The following is a 22,709-nucleotide window of genomic DNA, read 5'->3' on the forward strand; positions in this document are numbered from 1 at the left end:
GGGGAATCCTGTTTGACCTGAGTGCTCTAACATTTCATAATGAAGTGACTAAGTGTGAGTTTACACTCACTCATCCATGGGCTGGGCACTTAGATTCAATCTGGAAACATCTTCCCTTTGTAGGATGCTTTTTAATTATTTCTTTGACAAGATTTCTTCCTGTCCATTTCCCGTGTTCCTTCTGGGGCCACTAATCATCATATGTTAGACCTACAGGGTTGGTCCTTGGCAATTTTCTTGACTCTTTCCAGCTCTTTACATTTTTACTCTAATTTGGGGAGATTTCCTCGATTTTAACTTTCAGTTTCTATATGGAGTTTTTCATATTTATTATCAAGTTTTTCATTTCCAAGAACTCTTTCTGGACTCTCATTGTATCGGGTCCAAATACATCTTTCACAGTTATAAAATGTTCAAATAAATATTTGTTGGGACTGAGCATGGTGGCCCACACCTGTAATCCTAGCACTTTGGGAGGCTGAGGCAGGAGGATTACTTAAGCCTAGGAGTTTCAGACCAGCCTGGGCAATATGGCAAAACCCTGTTGCTACCAAAAATACAAAACTTAGCTGCATGGTGGTAAGCACCTTTAATCATAGCTACCTGGGAGGCTGAAGTGGGAGGATGGCTTGAGCCCAGGAAGTGGCAGTTACAGTGAGCTGAAGTCACACTACTGTACTCCAGCATGGGTGACAGACTCAGACCCTTTTTCAAATAAATAAATAAATATTTGTTGAATGGAATGAACAAGTGATTGGGACAGATCGTAGACAGAATCTACGCATATCCTTCAAATCCCTATTTAATCAAGAGCACCTGTTTTATCCTCCCAACAGTACAAGTGCTACATTGAGAAGAGAAAAACAAAAAAGAAATATACGATAAGCAAATAATACACATTGATATACTATTCAGATTTTTTCCCTTTTTTGGAGAATGGGGTCTTGCTACGTTGCCCAGGCAGGTCTGAAACTCCTGAGCTCAAGCTATTCTCCCACCTCTGCCTCCTTAAGTGTTGGGATTACAGTGTGAGCCACCGTGCCCAGTGCTATTCATTTTTCTTTTATTTTTTTTTCTGAGACAAAGTCTTGCTCTTTTGCCCAGACTGAAGTGCAGTGGTGCAATCTCAGCTCACTGCGACCTCTGCTTCCTGGGTTCAAGTGATTCTTCTGCCTCAGCCTCCCCAGTAGCTGGGATTACAGGCCCCCACCACTACACTCGGCTAATTTTTGTATTTTAGTAGAGATGGGGTTTCACCATGTTGGCCAGGCTGGTCTTGAACTCCTGAGCTCAGGCAATCCGCCTGCCTCGTCCTCCCATAGTGCTGGGATTACAGGCATGAGCCACCGCACCCGGCCCAGATTTATTAAGCAATAGTGGTGCATTTCATGCACAGGTAGCAGCTAGTCTAGTAATAATTCTCCACAAATCATTGGGGAAAAGGTGGCAATTTTCTACTTTTCCTTTATGTTCAGGAGCATCAGCAATATACAACTCAACGTCCACACAGGTCTTTGTTACACAGCATGAGTCACGAAATGTTTGCCACCAGAGCAGGATAAGTTTTTGAGCTTGTAATAGCAAGCAACTGGTTTGAAGAAAATCTTGCAGTTATAAAATAAAGTGATTCTTTTTTGAAATGTGTTGAGAGAAGTGATTTGTCATGTCATTATTTATTGTATCAGTTATTTTGCCTGGTTACCCTGATCTCCCACCTCTAACCTCAAAATTAAACATTTTATTTGAGATCTGTTTATTTGCTTATCTGATTATTGGCCATATATCTAATTTCTACATCCTCTCGGTCAAGATTTCGTGTGCATCTTAAACTTGCTTCCCATAAGTTATCCCCAACTGCCAAACATCTTATACAAAAAGAAGGTACAGTCTCTATCCCACTGTAAACTCTCTCCTATTTCTCATAGCTGGATCATCCTGTCACTCACTCATTTCGTAACATTTAGCAGTTGCACACCACGAATTAAGCTAGGTCTAATTTTGGTCTTTGCCCTTAAGGATCCCAGTGTGATGCTGTAAGGACCCAGTGAACACTGTTGAGTCCAGGAGCGAGGTGACCAATCCATGAGCCAGGTGCTCTAAATATACAGTAAAGGGCCATTTAGTCTTCGCACCAACCTTACAAGAGAAGAACTTTTATCATCACGTTTGCCAGAGGAGGAAGCTGAGGCTCAGTGAGGTTCGGAACCTTGCAGGACCGAGGTGGCAGGAGGCGAGACGGGGCTCTAAACCCAGCTCCCATACCTCTTTCTCCCCCATCCAGCTGCGTCCACGCAGTTAGGAAGCATCGCTTGGGCCTTGGGGATGGGCAGCCGCCAAGGAGAGCTTTTTCCCGTCCGCTCGGGGAAGAGCGCGCAGGGGAAAGGGGTTGTGGGTCCCGGCACGCGGCACCAGGCTCGCCGTCCCCCGCCTGGTCTTTCCTCTGTTCGGCCTATGGGGCTGCCGCCGCCCTGGGCTTGCGGCTGGGACTCATTTCCAGATCCGCCCAAGGCAGGTCTTCCTTGTAAGGGCGGGTAGCTCAGAGGAACGACCGTCGGCAACAGCTGCCACGTCCGAAACTGCGTCTCCTTTCTCATTCTGAAATGAAATTCGTAGTTGGTTAAAATGGGCCTCGCCAGCACGATTTACAAACAAGACGAGCGCTCGCTGCCATCACAGGAGGAGAAAAGCAAAGGACGAATTCATAATGCAGTCACTAGAGCTCCGATGCGCCTAGGGGAGCGCGCGCCGAGCACCAGCAGGAACGGCGCCCCGCGGAGGCTGCAAGGTGCGGGGCCGCTCCGCAGGCGCGTGCACGGGCTCGCGCTCCGAACGGCCGCGCGTCTCAGCCGTGCGCCCGGTCCTTGCCACCCCAAACTCCCGCAGCGAACAACGCGTCCCCGGGGCGGCCCTGCGGCTGCTCTTGGAGACGGCGGAAGAGGCGCGTGCGCGGCTTGGGGGACAGAGGCGGGGTCGGGGGCGAAGGGAGGCGGCTCCTGGGGCCCAGAAAGCTGGCGAGGAGGAGGAACCTCCCCCGACCTCCACTCCCAGCTCTCCGAACCGTGAAGACACTGCCTCGGCGCAAAGCGTCTCTAGCCGTCCTAGGTGCACCTGTTTCTGTAGAAAACGTGTTTTGTGCTTACGAGGCGCAAGAGGGAGGGCTTTGGGCACACGGCCCATTCATACGCTGGACACTGCATGTTTGTGTGAAAAGAATACCTAGTTATTGCTAGACACTTGCAATCAATCCCTCCACTTCCAGAAGATCACTGTAAACATTTAGGGATCCACCCTTTGAAACTTTTCCGAGGCATGTGATGCACAGACACACACACATAATGGGAGTAAACCATAGCATGTTTTTTTTGTTGTTGTTTTTTTGAGACGAGTCTCGCTCTGTCGCCCAGGCTGGAGTGAGTGGCGCGATCGCGGCTCACTGCAAGCTCCGCCTCCCGGGTTTACGCCATTCTCCTGCCTCAGCCTCCCGAGTAGCTGGGATTACAGGCGCCGCCACCACACCCGGCTAATTTTTTGTATTTTTAGTAGAAAAGGGGTTTCACCGTCACATATGACGAAAATATGTGTGAGATTTACGCAGTGATTTAATCTTGGTAAAGATAGCAGAAATTCATGGGTGTGCCACAGGAATCTTTTACAAAAAGTTAATGGTTTGTGAATCATTTAAAAAATACCTTCATGAGGCCGGGCGCGGTGGCTCCCGCCTGTAATCCCAGCACTTTGGGAGGCCGAGGCGGGCGGCGGATCACGAGGTCAGGAGATATCGAGACTATCCTGGCTAACACAGTGAAACCCCGTCTCTACTAAAAATACAAATAATTAGCTGGGCGTGGTAGCGGGCGCCTGTAGTCCCAGCTACTGGCGATGCTGAGGAGAATGGCATGAACCCGGGAGGCGGAGTTTGCAGTGAGCGAGATTGCGCCACTGCACTTCAGCCTGGGGGACAGAGCAAGACTCCGTCTCAAAAAAAAAAAAAAAAAAAAAAAAAAAACCTTCATGCACCCATGGCTCAGTTTATACCAATGATCATAATTATTTTTCCATGCATAGTCTGCAATTCACTCTAGCAATGGGAGTCTTCTGTGGTTTCTTCGCATCCCTTTCCAACATTACCTGAGACAAGGAGAGAGCTCCCCTTCTTTCTAACACCAGCAGCATGTTCCAGGCTTACCTTACTTTTGGGTGTCCTGACATCTTGTGTTGACACCCTCCAACAAGCTCTGATTTCCTTTAGAGGAGAACAGCATAGTGGGCCCAAATCTGGGTTTTTTGTTTGTTTTTGAGACAAGAGTCTAACTTTGTCACCCAGGCTGGAGTGCAGTGGTGCAATCTCGGCTCACTGCAACCTGCACCTCCCAAGCTCAAGTGATTCTCTTGCCTCAGCCTCCTGAGTAGCTGGGATCACAGGTGCACGCCACCCCACCCAGCTAATTTTTTTTTTTTTTTTTCCAGTAGAGACAGGGTTTCACCATGTTGGCCAGGCTGGTCACGAACCCAAATCTGGTTTTAAGACTGAGGATCTGGGCTGGGTGAAGCAGCTCATGTCTTTAATCCCAACACTTTGGGAGGCTGAGGTGGGAGGATCACTTGAGCCCAGGTGCTGGAGACCAGCTTGGGCAACATGGAGAGACCTCATCTTTAAAAAAAACAAACACAAAAATAGTTGTGGATCTGAATGTCTTTGTGTATAGTGGAAATGGAATTGTCTTGGAGTATAAATTCACAGACTAGTGCTTGTTAGAGACAAGCTTTGTAACCTTTGGCAGTAACTATGCTGCATCTTCTCTGCACCTGGAGACCTCTCTCCTGCTTCTCCTCCTTACTCTGTGCCCTGGGGCTCCCTGGTGATCTGGCCTCTAGTTAGTTTTGGCCAGTGGGAGGCGAACCCAGCACTCTTTCTATGGGGTACCAGAGGATTGACTGCGTTCTCTCCACTGAAGACCCTCTCTATGTAGCCACCCCCTTTGAATTCTGGTAACAAGCTTCCCTCCCCTTTATACTCAAGCAGAGGTGGGCTCCCAATTGGTACTGACTCCAGGGACATCCATCCATCCCTTGTAGTCGTCCCTAACCCCTGAAACGCTTTTGTCCTTAATAAACTCTCCTCAATTATCCAGGTTGAGTATGCCATCAAATCCTGCCGGGATCCTGATACCATAGGATTAAGGATGATTTTTTTAAACCGATTTTTTTAATGCTTTCTGTATTTCCTAAGCCCTTCACAATGATGATGTTTTTCATTTATGAATTTTTAAAATGTCATCAAGAAACATTATGAAAAGTCCTTTTGCTGAGAGTCATCTGAGCAACTCGTGTTCCAAGGGGCACATTTTAGGAATGTGGCACAAATCACGTCTAGAAGGAGCACCTCCCCAAACTTGCAACACTTATCTCTGGGTGGCGGGGTATCAGGTAGCTTCCTTCTTGTATTACTACTATATAGTATGCGTTTTTACAATGAATGTGTATCATTTTTACAAAAAGACAACTTTTTTTTTTTTTTTTTTTGAAATGCAATCTCACTGGTCAGGTTGGAGTGCAGTGGTGTGATCTCAGCTCACTGTAGCCTCTATCTCCCCAGGCTCAGGTGATCTTCCCACCTCAGCTCCTCAGCCTCCCCAGGTAGCTGGGCCTACAGGTGTGCATCACCACAACTGGCTTTTGCGTGTGTGTGTGTGTCTGTGTGTATTTTTTGTAGAGATGGGGTTTTGCTACACTTCCCAGGCTAGTCTTGAACTCCTGGTCTCAAGCGATCAGTCAACCTCAGCTTCTCAAGGTATTGCAACCATCAGCCTCCTCACTCGCCCATTTTTTTTTTTTTTTTTTTTTGAGACAGTCTGGCTCTGTTGTCCAGGCTGGAGTGCAGTGGCATGATCTTGGCTCTCTGCAAGCTCCGCCTCAGCCTCCCAAGTAGCTGGGACTACAGGTGCCTGCTGCCATGCCCGGCTAATTTTTTTTTTTTTTTTTTTTTTGTATTTTTAGTAGAGACGGGGTTTCACTGTGTTAGCCAGGATCGTCTCAATCTCCTGACCTCGTGATCCACCTGACCTCGTGATCCACCCGCCTCAGCCTCCCAAAGTGCTGGGATTACAGGCGTGAGCCACCCTGCCCGGCCTTTTTTTTTTTTTTTTTTTTTTTTTTTTTTTTTTTAGGGCTAGGGCTCAGTCTGCTCAGGCTGGAGTAGTGGTGCAATCATGACTCACTGTAACTGCAAACTCCTGGTCTCAAGTGATCCTCCTGCCACGGCCTCCTGAGTAGCTGGGACTACAGCCTTGTACCACCATGCCTGGCTAATTTATTTTACTTTTTATTTTTTGTAGAGACATGGTCTCGCTATGCTTCCCAGGCTGATTTCCAACTCCTGGTCGCAATCCATCTTCCCACCTCAGTGTCCCAAAGTGCTGGGATTACAGGTATGAGCCACCACATCCAGCCATAAAAATATACAATTTTACAAATAGATTTCTGAGGGAAATGTGCACTTTTTGATGCTTAAAAGCAAAGGTCAGCTAACTTCTGTAAATGGCCAGAGAGTAAATGTTTGAGTGTTTGCAGGCCAAGAGACGGACTCAAGATACCATGTAGGTACTTACATAACAAGAGAGAAAACAAATTTCCACACATTCTTGTTTACAAAAAGTGGCGCGATCTCTGCTCACTGCAACCTCCGCCTCCCAGGTTCAAACGATTCTCCTGACTCAGCCTCCTGAACTGCTGGGATTACAGGTGTGAGCCACCATGCCTGGCCGAGTACAATTTTTATGTGGGTCTACTAATGAGAATGACATAATTCTTTTTTGGGAAATAACATGTCACTTAATGTTAGTGTTTCTTATCATCCAGACTGATTGCAAACATTCATCTATTAATATTGATCTGTAATGAGATTTTACATATTTCTTCTTTGAAAATGTAGATGGGCACTGTCAAATACTGACATGAATCCACGAGCACATGATTTCAATTGATCTTCGAAGGCATTTATATGATTAGAATCTTCTCTTGATATTTGCCTTTTAATGTCATTACATTGCAGATTAATCACTTCTAATTGAAGGTTAGAGGGAAGCTCTTCAATTGTGAAGTTAAATGAATTTTGAAATATAGAACTGTCCTTTTTACTTGCACTAATGTCTGACAAAGTCTGCTGGAACTGTAATTTGAGCTCTGAAAATACATCTGCTGCAAATTTATGTAAAAATAGAGATCTTGCTTTTGTTTTACCTTTTGTCAGCACAGGAAGTGTATTAAGCAGGTCAATATCACTTGTGAGTCAAAGTTAGTTGTTGAAATGACTTTATCACAGTGTAAGTTTCACATATAAGCACCATTTTGCCTCATAATTTTAGGTTGAATTCATTAAGAAACAGTATCAGGCCACCAACTTCATTTCTGTACAGACCATGAATTAACAACCATCCAACCTAACAACCACTATTTTTTTTTTTTTTTGACAGCGTCTTGCTCTGTTGCCCAGGCTGGAGTGCAGTGGTGCGATCTCAGCTCACTGCAACCTCCACCTCCCGGGTTCAAGCGATTCTTCTGCCTCAGCCTCATGAGTAGCTGGGATCACAGGCATGCACCACCATGCCTGGCTAATTTTTTTTTTTTTTTTTTTTGCATTTTTAGTAGAGACGGGGTTTCACCATGTTGGCCAGGCTGGTCTTGAACTCCTGACCTCAGGTGATCCACCTGCCTTGGCTTCCCAGAGTGCTGGGATTACATGCGTGAGCCACTGCCCCCATCCAACAACCACTTTTAAAACAAATCCTTAACTGTAAACACACATTTTAAAGCACACGGTTTTACAGATGCTGGTGAGAATGGGGAGAAAAGGGAACTCTGATATGCTGTTGGGTAAACTAGTACAGCTGCCATGGAGAATAACATGGAGGTTCCTCAGAAAACTACAAGTAGAACTACTCACATGATCTAGCAATCCCATTACTTAAAATCTATCCAAAGGAAAGGAAATCACTATATCAAAGAGACAGCTGCACCTCATGTTTATAGCCGCACTATTCAGAATAGCCAATATGGAACTGACCTATGTGTCCACAATAGACGAATGAATAAGGAAAACGTGGTATATGTACACAAGGGAATGCTATTCGGCCATAAAAAACACAATGAAATCCTGTCATTCACAGCAACTTGGATGGAATTGGAGGATATTAAGTGAAATAAGCCAGGCACAGAAAGGTAAACACCACATGTTCTCAGTCACATATGGGACCTAGAACACGTTGATCTAATAGAAGTAAAAGGTAGAACAGAGGATGCCAGAAGCTGGGAAGGGGAGGGGAAGGTGGTGATAGGGAGGGATTTGTTAAAGGATTCAAGATTATAGTCAGATGGGAGGACTAAGTACTAGGGTTTCACACCGCTGTAGGGTGACGATAGTTAACAATAATAGACCAGGCACGGTGGCTCATGCCTGTAAACCCAGCACTTTGGGAGGCCAAGGTGGGCAGATTGCCTGAGTTCAGGAGCTTGAGACCAGCCTGGGCAACATGGTGAAACCCCCACTCTACTAAAATACAAAAACTTTGCCGGGCTTGGTGGTGTGCGCCTGTAATCCCAGCTATTTGGGAGGCTGAGGCAGAATTGCTTGACTCAGGAGGTGGAGGTTGCAGTGAGCTGAGATGGCGCCATTGCACTCCAGCCTGGGCGACAGAGCAAGACTCCATCACACACACACAAAATAATAATAGTAATAATACATAGTTTCAAATAGCTGGAGGGAGGATTGAACCTTCCCAACACAAAGAAATAAATGTTTGAGATGATGGATATGCTGATTACCCTAATCTGAAATCATTATACATCATACGTATGAAACACGACTGTGCACCCTATTAATATGTACAATTATTATTTGTCAATTAAAATAATAAAACTTAAAAACACATGGTTTTAAACATGATTTTGCATACTCTGAAGCATATATTTTGCATCCTGACATCATGTCATAAGTGAAAAGATAAGTGACTTTCATTATTACTGCTCCAAATGCATGCATGCTCAATAACCTGTGATCTATTTTCCATAATTCACGTTTATAAAAAGTAACTTTAGAACTTCAGTCATTGTCAGCCAGCAGACAGTTTTCCCTGCTCCACAATTAAATAAGTCAGTATTTTTGGAAGTATTGTACAAGTTGTTTGGGACCTCCCTACACGTTGCCACTGGATAAGAAGACCTGAAACCCAGCCGGGCGTGGTGGCTCACACATATAATCCCAGCACTTTGGGAGGCCAAGGCGGGCGGATCACCTGAGGTCAGTAGTTCGAGACCAGCCTGGCCAACATGGTGAAACCCTGTCTCTACTAAAAATATAAAAATTAGCCGGCCATGGTGGCTTATATCTGTGGTCCCAGGTATTCAGTAGGCTGAGGCAGGAGAATCACTGGAACCTGGGGCGGGGAGGCTGCAGTGAGCCGAGATGGTGCCACCGCACTCCAGCCTGGGTGACAGAGCGAAACTCTGTCTCAAAAATAAACGAACAAACAAACAAAAACCCTGAAACCTGTCTTTCAGCAGAGGGATTTTAGTGAGTTAGTATCAAGGGGTCATCACTTCCTTTTCTCCTTGGAGAGCCGACACAGGACAGGAGGACTAAGCGCTCTTTCTGATATCTTAAGATCCCTTTCAGGAAACCCATTCTGTTGGTGTTTCTTAAGGTGTGATAAAGCTTGTCCAGCCTCCACACTGTGGAAAGTTCTCCTTTATACACCCATGTATCAGCAGAGCTGCCCTGTAGGTAGGATTCTTACTCCCACGTGGCTAATGAGTAGAAAGCAAGGCCACAAGTAAGGTCTTTGGGTGCTGTCTGTTCTTTCAGGAGAGTCACTTTGATATGAGAAAGGGGTTGGGGAAAGACTCCTGCGTCTGGGTGTGGTCTGGGAGAGAAGCACATTTAGGGTGCTGCAACCACATCTTATTTCTTGTGCCATATTGCTCAGGGCCAGCCCGAAGTGAGAATGGCTTTTCTCGGTCAATTCCCAGTTTTACCACCATCATCCTTACCCGAATCCTAGTAAGTCTATTCTCCACTGAACTGAACCGAGTGCAGCTGACTGCAGGCGCGCGGTGCCCCATTTGCCACCCCAGGGAGGCCGAGCAGCGGCGAGTGTGCGGCCACGGCCCCTCGGCTCTCCCAGCAAACCCACGGTGCATGGGCCACGGCCCCTCCGCTCTCCCAGCAAACCCACGGTGCGTGGCCACGGCCCCTCCGCTCTCCCAGCAAACCCACGGTGCGTGGCCACGGCCCCTCCGCTCTCCCAGCAAACCCACGGTGCGTGGCCACGGCCCCTCCGCTCTCCCAGCAAACCCACGGTGCGTGGCCACGGCCCCTCCACTGTCCCAGCAAACCCACGGGGACCTGGGTGCGGACGGAGACCGGCTGTGCGGCGGCCGCGGCCCCTGCGAGCTGAGCCACGGGGGTTTGGGCGGGGCGGAGCTTGTACTGGGTGGGCGGGGAGGAGCCCGGACGGCGGGAGCGGCTGCGGCGCGCGGGCGCCCTCGGGGCCGCGTGCTGGGGGTCCTAGGGGCCCACCGCGCCCAGCCAGACGTTCAGACGCTCAGCCAAACATGATCTGTGACCCAGGAAAGGGGAGCAGGGCCACTCCCGCGCGCGGCCCCCGCGATGAACCGGACGCCCCCACCCTGCCGGGAAAAAGGCAGTGGCGGTCAGGCCGCGCTGTCTCTTTAAGACCGTGTTCCTCCTAACACCGAAGGTGAGGAACCCGGCCCTGGGTCCCGGGAGACAGCCCGAGGTGGGATGGGCCCTCGGCCTCCTACGGGTAGGCGGGTGAGAGTACAAGTCTCTGGGCGTGGAATCTGGGGAAGTTATGAATGGGGGGAGGGGCGGGTTCGGAGTTGAACCAAAGCCCCCAGGTACCTTGTGCATTTTCACAGGGCTCCTGGACAGGGCGAGGAGACTAACTAAGCAAGGCCAAGTTCCAAAGGAAGGAGAGTCCCAGCTGGTTTCCGCGTCCACACGGTGCAGTCCTTCATGAATCTGGGTAAGCGCAGTAGCTTGTGAATGAGGGTGAATGGCAGAAGCTCGGGCTTCACGGGTGGGTGGGGAGGCAGCGGAACTGACCCCTGCGGCTGTCAGGTAGGCCTTGGGCACCCGGTTCTGCATTCTGGACTAAGACGTGAAGCTAGCCTGCCCACACGCTGGGTATCCACTGGCCCCTTAGGAGCTCAGAGGGTACCGTAGCAAGCAGCTGGTGGCACTGTGCCTCCCTGGCACTCCCTGGCAGAGAGGGAGAGGCTGAGTGATGAGGCTCACTGCATTTTGGGTGAGCAGAATGGAGACTGTGAAGTCACAGAGGAAGTGGAATGCTACAGCTGGCTGCCGGGCAGAGGAAAGGTGTCACCCAGGCAGGCTCGGGGCTTTCTGGCTGTGAAAGGAGTCTCTGGGGTCAGCAGGGCATGTCTGGTGCCCATGGTTGACTGATGAGTCGGGTGAGGCCACCCTACCACAAGGGTCCCCCTCCCCATCCTACACAGGAATGAAAACAGTCCCATGTCCACTTTCTGGAAGCCTAAATACCACCCACACCGTGTGGAAGGAAAGCAGGAGAGAGACTGAGGGGCACAGGCTGCCGCCCTCTTTTCTCTCGAACCTCCTCCCAGGCCGACCACCCTTGCTGTGTCCAAGCCAAGCTCTGTGGGCTTTCTGTTTCTCCTGAGTAGTTGATTTTCAGAATTTGGGGTACCAGGGCTCTGGGGAGTGTGAGCTAGAGAGCGGATGAGTCTCGAAGATGACCACTGACTCCTACTCTCCCACTTCTCCAGATGCAGAGGCCTCCATGGCTGTGATAAGCCTGCTGTTCTTGGCAGTGATGTATGTTGTTCACCACCCCCTGATGGTCAGTGACCGGATGGACCTGGACACGTTAGCCAGGAGTCGGCAGCTGGAGAAGCGGATGAGCGAGGAGATGCGCCTGCTAGAGATGGAGTTTGAAGAGAGAAAGCAAGCGGCTGAGCAGAAGCAGAAGGCAGAGAACTTCTGGAGAGGAGACACGTCCAGCGACCAGTTAGTGCTGGGGAAGAAAGACATGGGGTGGCCGTTCCAGGCCGATGGCCAGGAGGGGCCTCTGGGCTGGATGCTGGGAAACCTGTGGAACACTGGCCTCTTTTGCCTTTTTCTCGTCTTTGAGCTCCTGCGACAGAACATGCAGCAAGAGCCGGCCTTTGATTCCAGCAGTGAGGAGGAGGAGGAGGAAGTCCATGTTGTCCCTGTCACCTCTTACAACTGGCTTACTGACTTCCCCTCCCAGGAGGCCCTGGACTCCTTTTACAAACACTATGTCCAAAACGCCATCCGTGACCTGCCTGGCACCTGTGAGTTTGTGGAGAGTTTTGTGGATGATCTCATTGAGGCCTGTCGGGTGCTCAGCCGCCAAGAGGCTCACCCACAATTGGAAGACTGCCTGGGCATCGGGGCTGCCTTTGAGAAATGGGGAACCCTCCATGAGACCCAGAAATTTGATATCCTGGTGCCCATCGTCCCCCCACAGGGCACCATGTTTGTCCTGGAGATGAAGGACCCGGCCCTGGGCCGCCGCTGTGGCTGTGTGCTGGTGGAGTCAGAATGTGTGTGCAAGCGTGAGAAGCTCCTAGGGGACGTGCTGTGCCTGGTGCACCACCACAGGGACCCCTCGGCAGGCTTGGGGAAGTGTAGTAGCTCCATCAAAGCAGCTCTCTGCACTGGCTTCCACCTAGACGTGTGCAAGACTGTGCAGTGGTTCCGGAACATGATGGGCAATGCCTGGGCCCTTGTGGCCCACAAGTATGACTTTAAACTCAGTCTCCCACCGTCTCCCACCTCCTGCAAGCTCAGGCTAGACTATCGCTCAGGCCGCTTTCTCTCAATCCACTTGGTCCTGGGGGTGCAACGCGAAGACACCTTGGTCTACCTGGTGAGCCAGGCTCCTGACCAGGAGCAGCTCACCAGTGTGGACTGGCCTGAGTCCTTTGTGGCCTGTGAGCACTTGTTCCTGAAGCTGGTGGGGCGCTTTGCCCCCGAGAACACCTGTCACCTCAAGTGCCTCCAGATCATTTTAAGTCTCCGGCAGCATCAGAGCTTACCCCGCGGAGCATCCCGCCCCATCCTCACATCTTACCACTTTAAAACAGCTCTCATGCACCTCCTGCTACGGCTGCCCCTCACGGACTGGGCCCACAACATGCTCTCCCAGCGGCTCCAGGACATTCTCTGGTTCTTGGGCCGTGGCCTCCAGCAAAGGTCCCTCCATCATTTCCTCATTGGTAACACTTCTCTGCCCCTGACCATCCCGATCCCTAAGACATTTAGGAGTGCTGAGCCTGTCAATCTCTTCCAGCACCTGGTGCTCAACCCCAAGGCACATTCACAGGCAGTGGAAGAGTTCCAAAACCTTCTGACCCAGGTGAACACTCTGCCTCGTGCCCCACTGGCTGCAGCGCCTTGATGTAAAGACCATCTAAAAAAAAAAAACAGATGAAGGTATTTCTAATTCCTTGGGCTACAAAAGTGTTTATTTTTCAGATGTATCAGTGGTCTATGTGACCTTCACCTTGCCAGTGGGGGCTGTGAGAAGACACCTTAGGGAGTGTGTGAGGTGGTGATGAGGATGGGCCTAATGACCCTGCGGGGCCTAATCAAGGGTGGGTCATCTGTCATCTGAGATTTTCTTCTGCTTAACTTTCATCATGACCCAAAGAAGACCGAGGGAAACGGATGTTATGGGAGGATCTTGCTGCTAAGGAGGTGAAATCCAGAGGGGTACGGTGAAGTTGTGTTTTTGTATCAACACTGGAAGCGAGAGAACCAGAGAATAGCTTCATTCCAGCTTATTCCTTTTCGTGATTGACTCCCAGTGTGTTCTCTGTGAATTGGTTTCCTTGTTGAGCGGTTAGCTTAATTCTCATCCGAGCTGGTGGCACTCCATTTTATCCCAAATACTGTGATGGGCAACTTCTCATATTTTAGGATCTAATTTTTCAAACCTTCACTATGTTGAAAATATAACCAAGGCTGGGCGCAGTGGCTCACGCCTGTTAATCCCAGCACTTTGGGAGGCCGAGGTGGGTGGATCGCCTGAGCTCAGGAGTTCAAGGCCACCCCGGGCAACATGGTGAAACCCCGTCTTGCTGAAATACAAAAACTTAGCTGGGCATGGTGGCGCGTGCCTGTAGCCCCAGCTACTTGGGAGGCTGAGGCACGAGAATCACTGAAGCTCCAGTGGGGGAGGCTGCAGTGAGCTGAGGTCGCACCACTGCACTTCAGCCTGGGCTACAGAGTGAGACTCCGTCTCAAAAAAAAAAAAAAGAAAATATAACCAAGATGTTTACATTCCATTTTCTTAACTTAGCTCTATTTTCATATGACAAGAGAGTTGTTTTTATCCATCTGAAAAAACTACCTAATTTATTCGCATTGATTCACATATATTAAGTCAGTAGTAACCTGTCTCATAATTGAGATAATGTGTTTAATCAATGAAATGGCTAACATCTCATGACCTTTTTAGTGCCTGGAGGCAACATTATAAAGGCCTTCACAAGGACAATCTTTTTGGGGGCTCTGAGATGAAGAATTGCTTTGTTTTTTGTGGGGAGCCACTTGTTAAGTGTAAAGAAGGTTTAGCTGCCATGTTTAGCTGTGTTTTTTCTGTCTAGTCATGCCTCCTTTGTATTTTTTTTTTTTTTTCAAAAATGACAAAGGGATTACTTGAACTGTGTTTGTGGTTTTGAAAGAGGGGTCATCACAATCCAGGCTCACTGCCAGGTTTGTATAGGAAAGGATTGGGAAGCAGTCCAACTCTAAAGTTGTGATTCCAGAGATATGATTGGTGTTTTTCCCTTTTTTCAAAACCATGGGATGCTGAGGAGGAGTGTTAAGAAATGCAGCTATAGTTATGGGTGTGGTTGTTTTGGAAATGCCAATGCTGTTCTGTCTGCGCTGCCAAGAAGATCTGCTGGGGAGGGTAACCTGTCCCCACTGAACTGGACCTCAGCAAGGATCAGATGCTGGCTGTTATGGGCTTCAGTCATAGAATACACTCCCTCCCCTCCAGCAAAAATAAATTTAAAATGTCCCAAAGTCGGGTGCGGTGGCTCACACCTGTAATCTCAGCACTTTGGGGGGCTGAGGTGGGCAGATCACTTGAGCCCAGGGGTTCAAGACCAGCCTGGGCAACCCGTCGCGATCCCGTCTCTACAAAAAATGAGCTGGGCATGGTGGCATACACCTGTGGTCCCTGCTACTCTGGAGGCTGAGGCTGAAAGACTGCTTGAGCCCAGGAGGTCAGGGCTGTAGTGAGCTCTGTTAGTGTCACTGTGCTCCAGTGACTCAGGGCAAAAAAGTGAGAATGTGTCTCAAAAAAAAAAAAAATTGTCCCAGAAGCTGATGTCAGTCAGTATTTGGGGCTCCCAGTGCACAATAGCTACTGTGTTCCCACGTTGCCCGCGTCCGTCTGGTACTGCTTTCAAGGCGAGATGCAATCCTGGTGGTTCCCTGCTGGTGGGATTTTGGTGTTCTAGAAACATCCATATACTTTTTGTTTAGAAAATTATGTGCTGATGTTTTAAGTTAGAGTCAATAAAGGAGGCTATTTTCTGTATACGTGGGAATCTCTGCAGTAACACACTCGGCAGGTCAGCATTCTCACATGCCTGTTCCCAAGAAGTTCATGTTACCCTGACAGCTCCGTTCAGTATCTCCTGGTGTTGCTCAATGTACTTGGAACGAGTCTGCCTTGTGGTTGCCCAGTGGCATGGCCAGTGGCCAGAAAAGAATAAGAAACATCTAGGTGACTGATTTTCATGGCACCCAAACCAAAATATCAGCCAAATTAGAAGATCTTAGTGGTTGCAAACAAGCATACACTCTAACAAAACTCTTCTCAGGTAGGAAGAAGGTGGTATCATTTCTAGGAGTGCATGGTTGTTTCTAGTCTAATAGATAAAAAAGAAAATAAAGGCCGGGTGTGGTGGCTCACGCCTGTAATCCCAGCACTTTGGGAGGCCGATGTGGGCGGTTCATCACTTGAGGTCAAGAGTTCCAAATCACCTGGCCAACATGGCAGAACCCCGTCTCTACTAAAAATTTAAAGACATTTGCCAGGCGTAGTGGCACACGCCTGTAATCCCAGCTACTCAGGAGGTTGAGGCAGGAGAATCGCTTGAACCCGGGAAGTGGAGGTTGCAGTGAGCTGAGATCATGCCACCACACTCCAGCCTGGGCGACAGAGCGAGACTCCGTCTCAAAAAAAAAAAAAAAAGAAGAAGAAAACATAAAGTTACGATAGTGGGCAGATGACTATAAAGGGAGCAGTCAGCAAAACTTGGGTGGAGCAGAGGGTGCAAGAAAGAGTAATACACACACACACACACACACACACAAAAACAAGTAGTAATGGAAAGAACAGACCTGTAGTGCTCTGGGAATACTCTTACAATTAAAGGGGAAACCTTTCCAGCTAGGAAGCTAAGCCTTATTCTAAAACAAAACCTGGCTAGCCCCCAGGATACAACCGCAGTTACAGTAATGGGAATGCTTACTGTTCACTGAGCTTTGCCAGTGTTCAGGACACTGTTCTGATGGCTTTACATCTGGTAACTCATTTAATCTTTACACTGTAACCCCATGAAGTGGGCCCTTCATCCTCTCCATTTTACATGCGAGGAAACTGAGGCGCAGAAAGGGTATGCAACTTCCCCAAGGTCACGTAGCTAGTAAGTGGCAGAGCCAGGAAGAAACTATCTGCCATCGCAACCTTTCAGCTTGGTCTTGGAAATAAAACAAGATGTAAGGGTTAAAGGGCTTTGAGAAGCAAAAAGCACTATATTTTAAAAGATTAGGTATGTTACTGTTTAGAAATTCTAGAAGACAGAAATTGTTGGTTCTTAGCCCAATCTTGAGGTCAAGAATTTCATATCACAGGCAAAAATTAAAGGCATTTGTGCTGGGCGCAGTGGCTCACACCTGTAATCCCAACACTTTGGGAGGCTGAGGCGGGTGGATCACCTGAGGTCGGAAGTTCGAGACCAGCCTGACCAACATGGAGAAACCCTGTCTCTACTAAAAATACAAAATTAGCTGGGCGTGGTGGCAGGCGCCTGTAATTCCAGCTACTCAGGAGACTGAGGCAGGAGAATCACTTGAACCCAGGAGGCAGAGGCTGCAGTGAGCTGAGATTGCGCCATTGCACTCCAGCCTGGGCAACAAAGCAAAACTCCGTCTCAAACAAAAAAAAAAAAAAAAAAAAAAATTTGCTTTAGAGGCCAAAATGAACGCAAAGCCATTTCAACTATGTGCCCACTGAGTCCCAGTGACTTGATGGTTTCTATCACAGACTACATCATTATATAAGCCAGCTGCAGGCTGGAAGGTCAGGGCACATTTGAAGTCAAAAGATTGCTTGTTCAGGTAGCCAGTGGATAACGCTATTGTTCCTCACCTAAACTAAGGCAGTTTCCCATTTATTTGAGGGAAGTAGAATCTCCATGAAGAGTAAAACGGGGTGGGGAAGGGAGACAACACTAGCTCTGCTTTCCTGGCAGCCTAGGAGTAGTGGAGGAACTTAACTACTTTACTTTTGCACAAACAGAGGTATTGAGCTTTGTACATTTGTATACCACTGATATCAGTGATAAATCATTCACTCTTTTTTTTTTTTTTTAGACAGAGTTTTGCTCTGTCCCCCAGGCTGGAGTGCAGTGGCACAATCTCAGCTCACTGCAAGCTCCGCCTCCCGGGTTCATGCCATTCTCCTGCCTCAGCCTCCCAAGTAGCTGGGACTACAGGCGCCCGCCACCATGCCCGGCTATTGTGTGTGTGTGTGTGTATTTTTAGTAGAGACGGGGTTTCACCGTGTTAGCCAGGATGGTCTCGATCTCCTGACCTCGTGATCCGCCCGCCTCGGCCTCCCAAAGTGCTGGAATTACAGGCTTGAGCCACCGCGCCCGGCCAAATCATTCACTCTTTTGGCATCCTTGATAGCCCTAAAAACAAAACAAAGATGGCATGCAGAGCAGGAGGTGAAAGACCTGCCCGCACGAGGCAGCCCTGGCCCAGAGAGACGCTGGACATGGAGCTGGCTTTGCCTTCCTGCACATGAAGCTGGAAGTGGCTCAGGCGGCTCCATTATCCCCACAGAACAGCCTCAAGGCTCACCTCGTGGGTCACCTGGTAGCTTTCCTCCACCAGGGCTTTCAAGCTGTTCTTCACCTCCCAACCCTTGCTGCTCTTAGTGTACACATGGAATCCAGAGGATCACACTTGTCCCAATGTCCTCCCTCAGATCCTTTCAGCAGAGAGAACAAGTGAGGGAGATGACAGGGACCCTAGCATATACTGAGCAAGTCCAGTGAAGGGGATACTGCCTTCCCCATTTTATAGATGGGGAAGAAGATGGGGTCCAGAGAGGTTAACGTGCCCAACCCAGGATTTAAAATTGTCTTCCAGCTGTACTCACTGAATATGTATTTAAGTACTTGCAGTGTCCAGGGCCAGCACCAGGCCGTGGGAAAACCACAGTGAGCAGATACGGCTTCATCTTCATGGAGCTGACAGTCTGTGTAGGAGACAGACATGAAATAGTCACCCAAGTGCATGGAAAATTGCACCTGTGACAAGTTCTCTTGAAGCCTCCAGTATGGAGAGTTGTGTGTATCAGGGAAGGCCTCCTTGAGGAACCTGAGGGGAGTGGAAACCGGATTGGAGCTACAGGGGTGAAGATGGGGATGAAGAGGATCCTGGCTAGAGGAGTGTGTGTGTGCAGAGGCCTGGGGGTAGGAGCAGGCGTGATGAGGGGAATCTGAAAAAAGGCCAGGGCAGCTGGAGGGCAGGGAGCAAGGGGAGCAAGGTCCCTGAGGAGCTGGAGAGGCTGCAGGGGTGGGGAGGGGGGAAGGAAGACCCTTCCAGGGCCTTGTAGGACGCTTAGAGGTTCCCAGGGCAGTGGAACCCCTCAAGGGTTATACTTCCGGGAGGAAGTGGTGGGGGGACAAGTGGGAGTGACAGCTCACATTTGGACTCCTCATACACTACTCAGGGCCTGGGGGGCGGGCCAGAGCAGGCCAGTGAGAAGGTAATGTGGATGGAAGGAGAAAGGCAGGATTGGCGATTTTTAGGAGGTGAAAATAGCTTGCTTGATAATAGATTGCATGGGGAGAGGCCCTCCCAGGGAGGGGCCCCCCAGGATGACTCCTGGGTGCTGATTTGGGTTCTTAGATGGCTGATGGTATCATTTGCTGAGATGAACAGTGTCAACCCGTTTGGTCTAACCCACACAGCCTTACACTGAAGATTTGAAGGTGTTCACTAGAAGAACAAGTTTATAACAACAGATAGGCTTAAAAAGTGGTTTTCAGCTGGGTGCAGTGGCTCACGCCTATAATCCCAGCACTTTGAGAGGCCAAGGTGGGTGGATCACCTTAGGTCAGGAGTTCGAGACCAGCCTGACCAACATGGTGAAACCCCCATCTCTACTAAAAATAGAAAAATTAGTCGGGCGTGGTGGCGGGCGCCTGTAATCCCAGCTATTCAGGAGGCTGAGACAGGAGAATCGCTTGAACCTGGGAGGTGGAGGTTGCAGTGAGCTGAGATCGTGCCATTGCACTCCAGCCTGGGCAACAAAGCAACACTGTCTCAAAAAAAAAAAAAAACTGGTTTTCAACAAAGGGTGACACTTTTTGATTGCCAAAATGACTGAGAGCATTGGTGGCATTTATGGTGTCAGGGAGGCTTAAGAGCCCACAAAGAGGGCAAACATCCTATCATGCCAAGAATTGTTTCACCCTGAATGCTAATAGTGCCCTTGAAGAGAAACACTATAAAAGATGCCAGATATGATGAGAGTTACAAGAAATTCTAGGATGTGCTAGGGATATTCCAGGGAATGACCCTTCCATAATTTACTTCCATAATTCAATCCTTAGGGTTAGATGAAACTGAAAGAACAGATGGCATTTTATGCTTATTTTGCTTTTTCGACCTTTATTTTTTTTGAAGGGTGTTTCCAGGTATCTATTCACAAGAATCTGAATAAAATGATGGCCTTCATCTTATATTTTATACTATATTAAATATACATTTTGTACTATATTAAATGTATATATAGCATTTTTGCATCAGTTCTTCCCCACCTGGACCGCTCCTCATTCCCATGTAGTCTCCAGCTCCCCTCCGTCCCTTTCCTCCCAGGTTTTCAGCGTTTTGCTGCCTACACAGCACAGGTCTCGTCTTCTCGATCATCTGCCTCCCCATTAGAAAGTAAAGTCCACGGGCTGAGCGCGGTGGCTCACGCCTGTAATCCCAGCACTTCGGAAGGCCGAGGCGGGCGGATCACCTGAGGTCAGGAGTTCGAGACCATCCTGGCCAACATGGTGAAACCCCGTCTCTACTAAAAATACAAAAATTAGCCGGGCGCGGTGGCTCATGCCTGTAATCCCAGCTACTCGGGAGGATGAGGCAGGAGAATCGCTTGAACCCGGTTGGCGGAGGTTGCAGTGAGCCGAGATCGCGCCATTGGACTCCAGCCTGGGGGTCAAGAGCTAGACTGTTTAAAAAAAAAAAAAAAAAAGTATATTCCACGAAAGACGGGCTTTGCTCGTCCTGCTCGACGATGGGCCCCCAAGCCCAGTCCTGCACCTAGTGCTCGAAAGGAATGGGTTTTCATCCTATTTCAGGGGGTCCACAGACCCCAAGAGCCCAATCAGAGCGGGTCCTCTACCCGGAACGCCACACCTTGGCGCAGCCCGCGGAGGTCTGCGCAGGCGCGCTGCTGGCCCCGCCCTCCGGTGACGTCACGCGGCCGTTACGACGCTCAGGCGTCTCGACGCGCGCGATTTAAAACCACCTCAGGAGACGCCAAAGCAGGATGGGACCTCCCGGCCCAGGTGAGGCCGGGCCGTCGGGAGGCGCGGCGGGAAGGGCCCCGAGGGAAGCAGTCCTTCGGGCGGGTAGGGCTGGCGGGCTCGCCTGGGCGGGGAGAGAGGATATGCTCAGCCCGGGGCTTGGCCCTGCGGCCGACTGCAGAGGCAGGTGCGGGGGGAGGGGAGGGCCGGCGCTGGGCGGGCTGACCTTGTGCTCTCAGCCAATCAGAAAGCGGCTTCGGCCGGCGTCGCAGCGCGCGCGCGGGCCCGGTCCACGCCCCTCAGTCCCCGGGCGGGGGGTGGGGCGGCCTCCTCCCGGGCCTGCTAAGGCGTGCTTGGTGTCTCTCCGTTAAAATGGTGGTTTTCTTGGAATAGATGGTATTTTCAGGGCCTTGGAAGCGGTGTGGTTACCGCCGTATGCTTAGCATGCATGCGTTTATTTTTGCACCTGTTCAAAAGTACTGAGCTCTCCCTTTGGGCGAACAGAACTGATCGTATCTCTATACTTACTGTTGGAGTTGGGGAGACAGACAGTAAACAAAAGAAATCATTACAGATGAGGCTGAGGGCTGTGGTTGAGTATAGCAGAGTGGGGGTGGCTCCGCTAGGAGTTCAGGGAAGATCTTTAGGCAGGTACCAGGGAACGTGTTGGAGGCAGAAGGAGCAAGTACAAAAATGAGGCAGAAAAGAGCTGGCCTAGCCTAGGACCTGACCAGAACGTTGTGACCAAGCTGAGTGAGGCCTGACACCTAGGCAGGGTCTGGAGGCCTTGGGTAAGAGACTGGGAAATTGAGGTACATTTTGGACATGGTATGTGTGACTTACGGGAGAGAGACTCAGGTGAAGGGGTCTATAATCACTTAGATGAGAATTTGGCTCTCGGGGGAGTTAACATGGACCACGCAGGGAAGTGGCCCATGGACTGAGAAATAAATTTGGATACCATTATCATATAGACCATAAAACCATGGGAACAGGTGAGAACACTAGGAAGGCCATGCACATTTAGGATCAACATTTAGAAGCTGGATAGAGAAGGATGAGCTGGAAAAACTCAAAAGACAGTGGTATAGGAAGAAGCCAAGAGTGTTTCAACAAGGAAGGAACTGTCAGCTGTTTCAAATGCTGCTGAATTCCAAGAGAAAGGCCAGAAAATGACCATAGGGTTTGGCAACATGGAAGTTGTAGAAGATCACGAAAAGATAGTTTTTAGGAAGTTGGAATAGGAACTAGACCAGAGTGGGTTGAAAAATGAGTGGGAAATGAGGAAGTAAACATAGGAAGTGTCTGAGCTCAGTAACCATGGGTTGAATGGATGCATATGAAAGGCAAGGAGAGAAACCACGGGAAGATGATTTGGAGAATTAAAGCGTGCCTCGAATTCCAAGTTTAGTTTCTCTCTTAGATAAGGTTCTCCTTCAGTGCTTCCTATTTCTGTTAAGGTATCCTCTCCCAAGGTCCAGCTTCCTTCCTTAGCCTGTAGCCTACTGTGCTCACATTCAAATACTGTCCTCACAAGTCCTCTTGATTCTGTTTCTAAAAATGTCTCTTGCATCCTCCCTTCCTGTTTTCACTTTGTTTGTTTTGACCCCAGGTGAGAGTTATGTTAATCATACTCTTCAGCGTTTGGGAAGCCATCAGGGTACACATGAGGTTCTTACATTTTATTTATTCCCTTTTATCCCTGTTCACCACTCCGTCTTCCCTCACATGGGCAACCATTTCGTGTTTATTGTGTATCACTGTTTTCAATATATTCCTATTAAATATGTTGTACATTATTTTTTCCTTTGTATCATCAATTCTGAACCAGTTGTGGT

General features: G+C 49.1%; 3 protein-coding genes across 4 annotated transcripts in view; 2 read left to right on the forward strand and 1 right to left on the reverse strand.

The window, feature by feature from the left end:
• Window positions 1-1,455: 1,455 nt before the first annotated feature.
• LOC126934344 (uncharacterized) lies at window positions 1,456-11,310 on the reverse strand. The gene is made up of 2 exons (XM_050755182.1): window positions 10,919-11,310; window positions 1,456-2,595 (listed from the first exon to the last, which is right to left on the reverse strand). Exons 1-2 carry the CDS (start codon window positions 11,162-11,164, stop codon window positions 2,488-2,490), a joined length of 354 nt encoding a protein of 117 aa, XP_050611139.1. The 5' UTR covers window positions 11,165-11,310; the 3' UTR covers window positions 1,456-2,487.
• ITPRIPL1 (ITPRIP like 1) lies at window positions 10,949-13,538 on the forward strand. 2 transcript variants are annotated; one of them, XM_050755116.1, is made up of 2 exons: window positions 10,949-11,042; window positions 11,824-13,538. In XM_050755116.1, exons 1-2 carry the CDS (start codon window positions 11,033-11,035, stop codon window positions 13,479-13,481), a joined length of 1,668 nt encoding a protein of 555 aa, XP_050611073.1. In that variant the 5' UTR covers window positions 10,949-11,032; the 3' UTR covers window positions 13,482-13,538. The 2 variants fall into 2 exon arrangements, with proteins under 2 accessions (XP_050611073.1, XP_050611074.1); XM_050755117.1 differs by lacking the exon at window positions 10,949-11,042 and adding an exon at window positions 11,317-11,490.
• A 7,268-nt stretch (window positions 13,539-20,806) lies between these two features.
• The window catches only part of NCAPH (non-SMC condensin I complex subunit H), a 36,738-nt gene continuing 34,835 nt past the window's right edge, over window positions 20,807-22,709 (forward strand). The window contains exon 1 of the mRNA XM_050755096.1: window positions 20,807-20,913. Coding sequence (XP_050611053.1) covers window positions 20,895-20,913 — 19 coding nt within the window. The 5' untranslated portion in view covers window positions 20,807-20,894. The remainder of the gene's footprint in view (window positions 20,914-22,709) is intronic.

Source organism: Macaca thibetana, chromosome 13 (genome assembly GCF_024542745.1).
Source record: "Macaca thibetana thibetana isolate TM-01 chromosome 13, ASM2454274v1, whole genome shotgun sequence".
NCBI lineage: Eukaryota > Metazoa > Chordata > Mammalia > Primates > Cercopithecidae > Macaca > Macaca thibetana.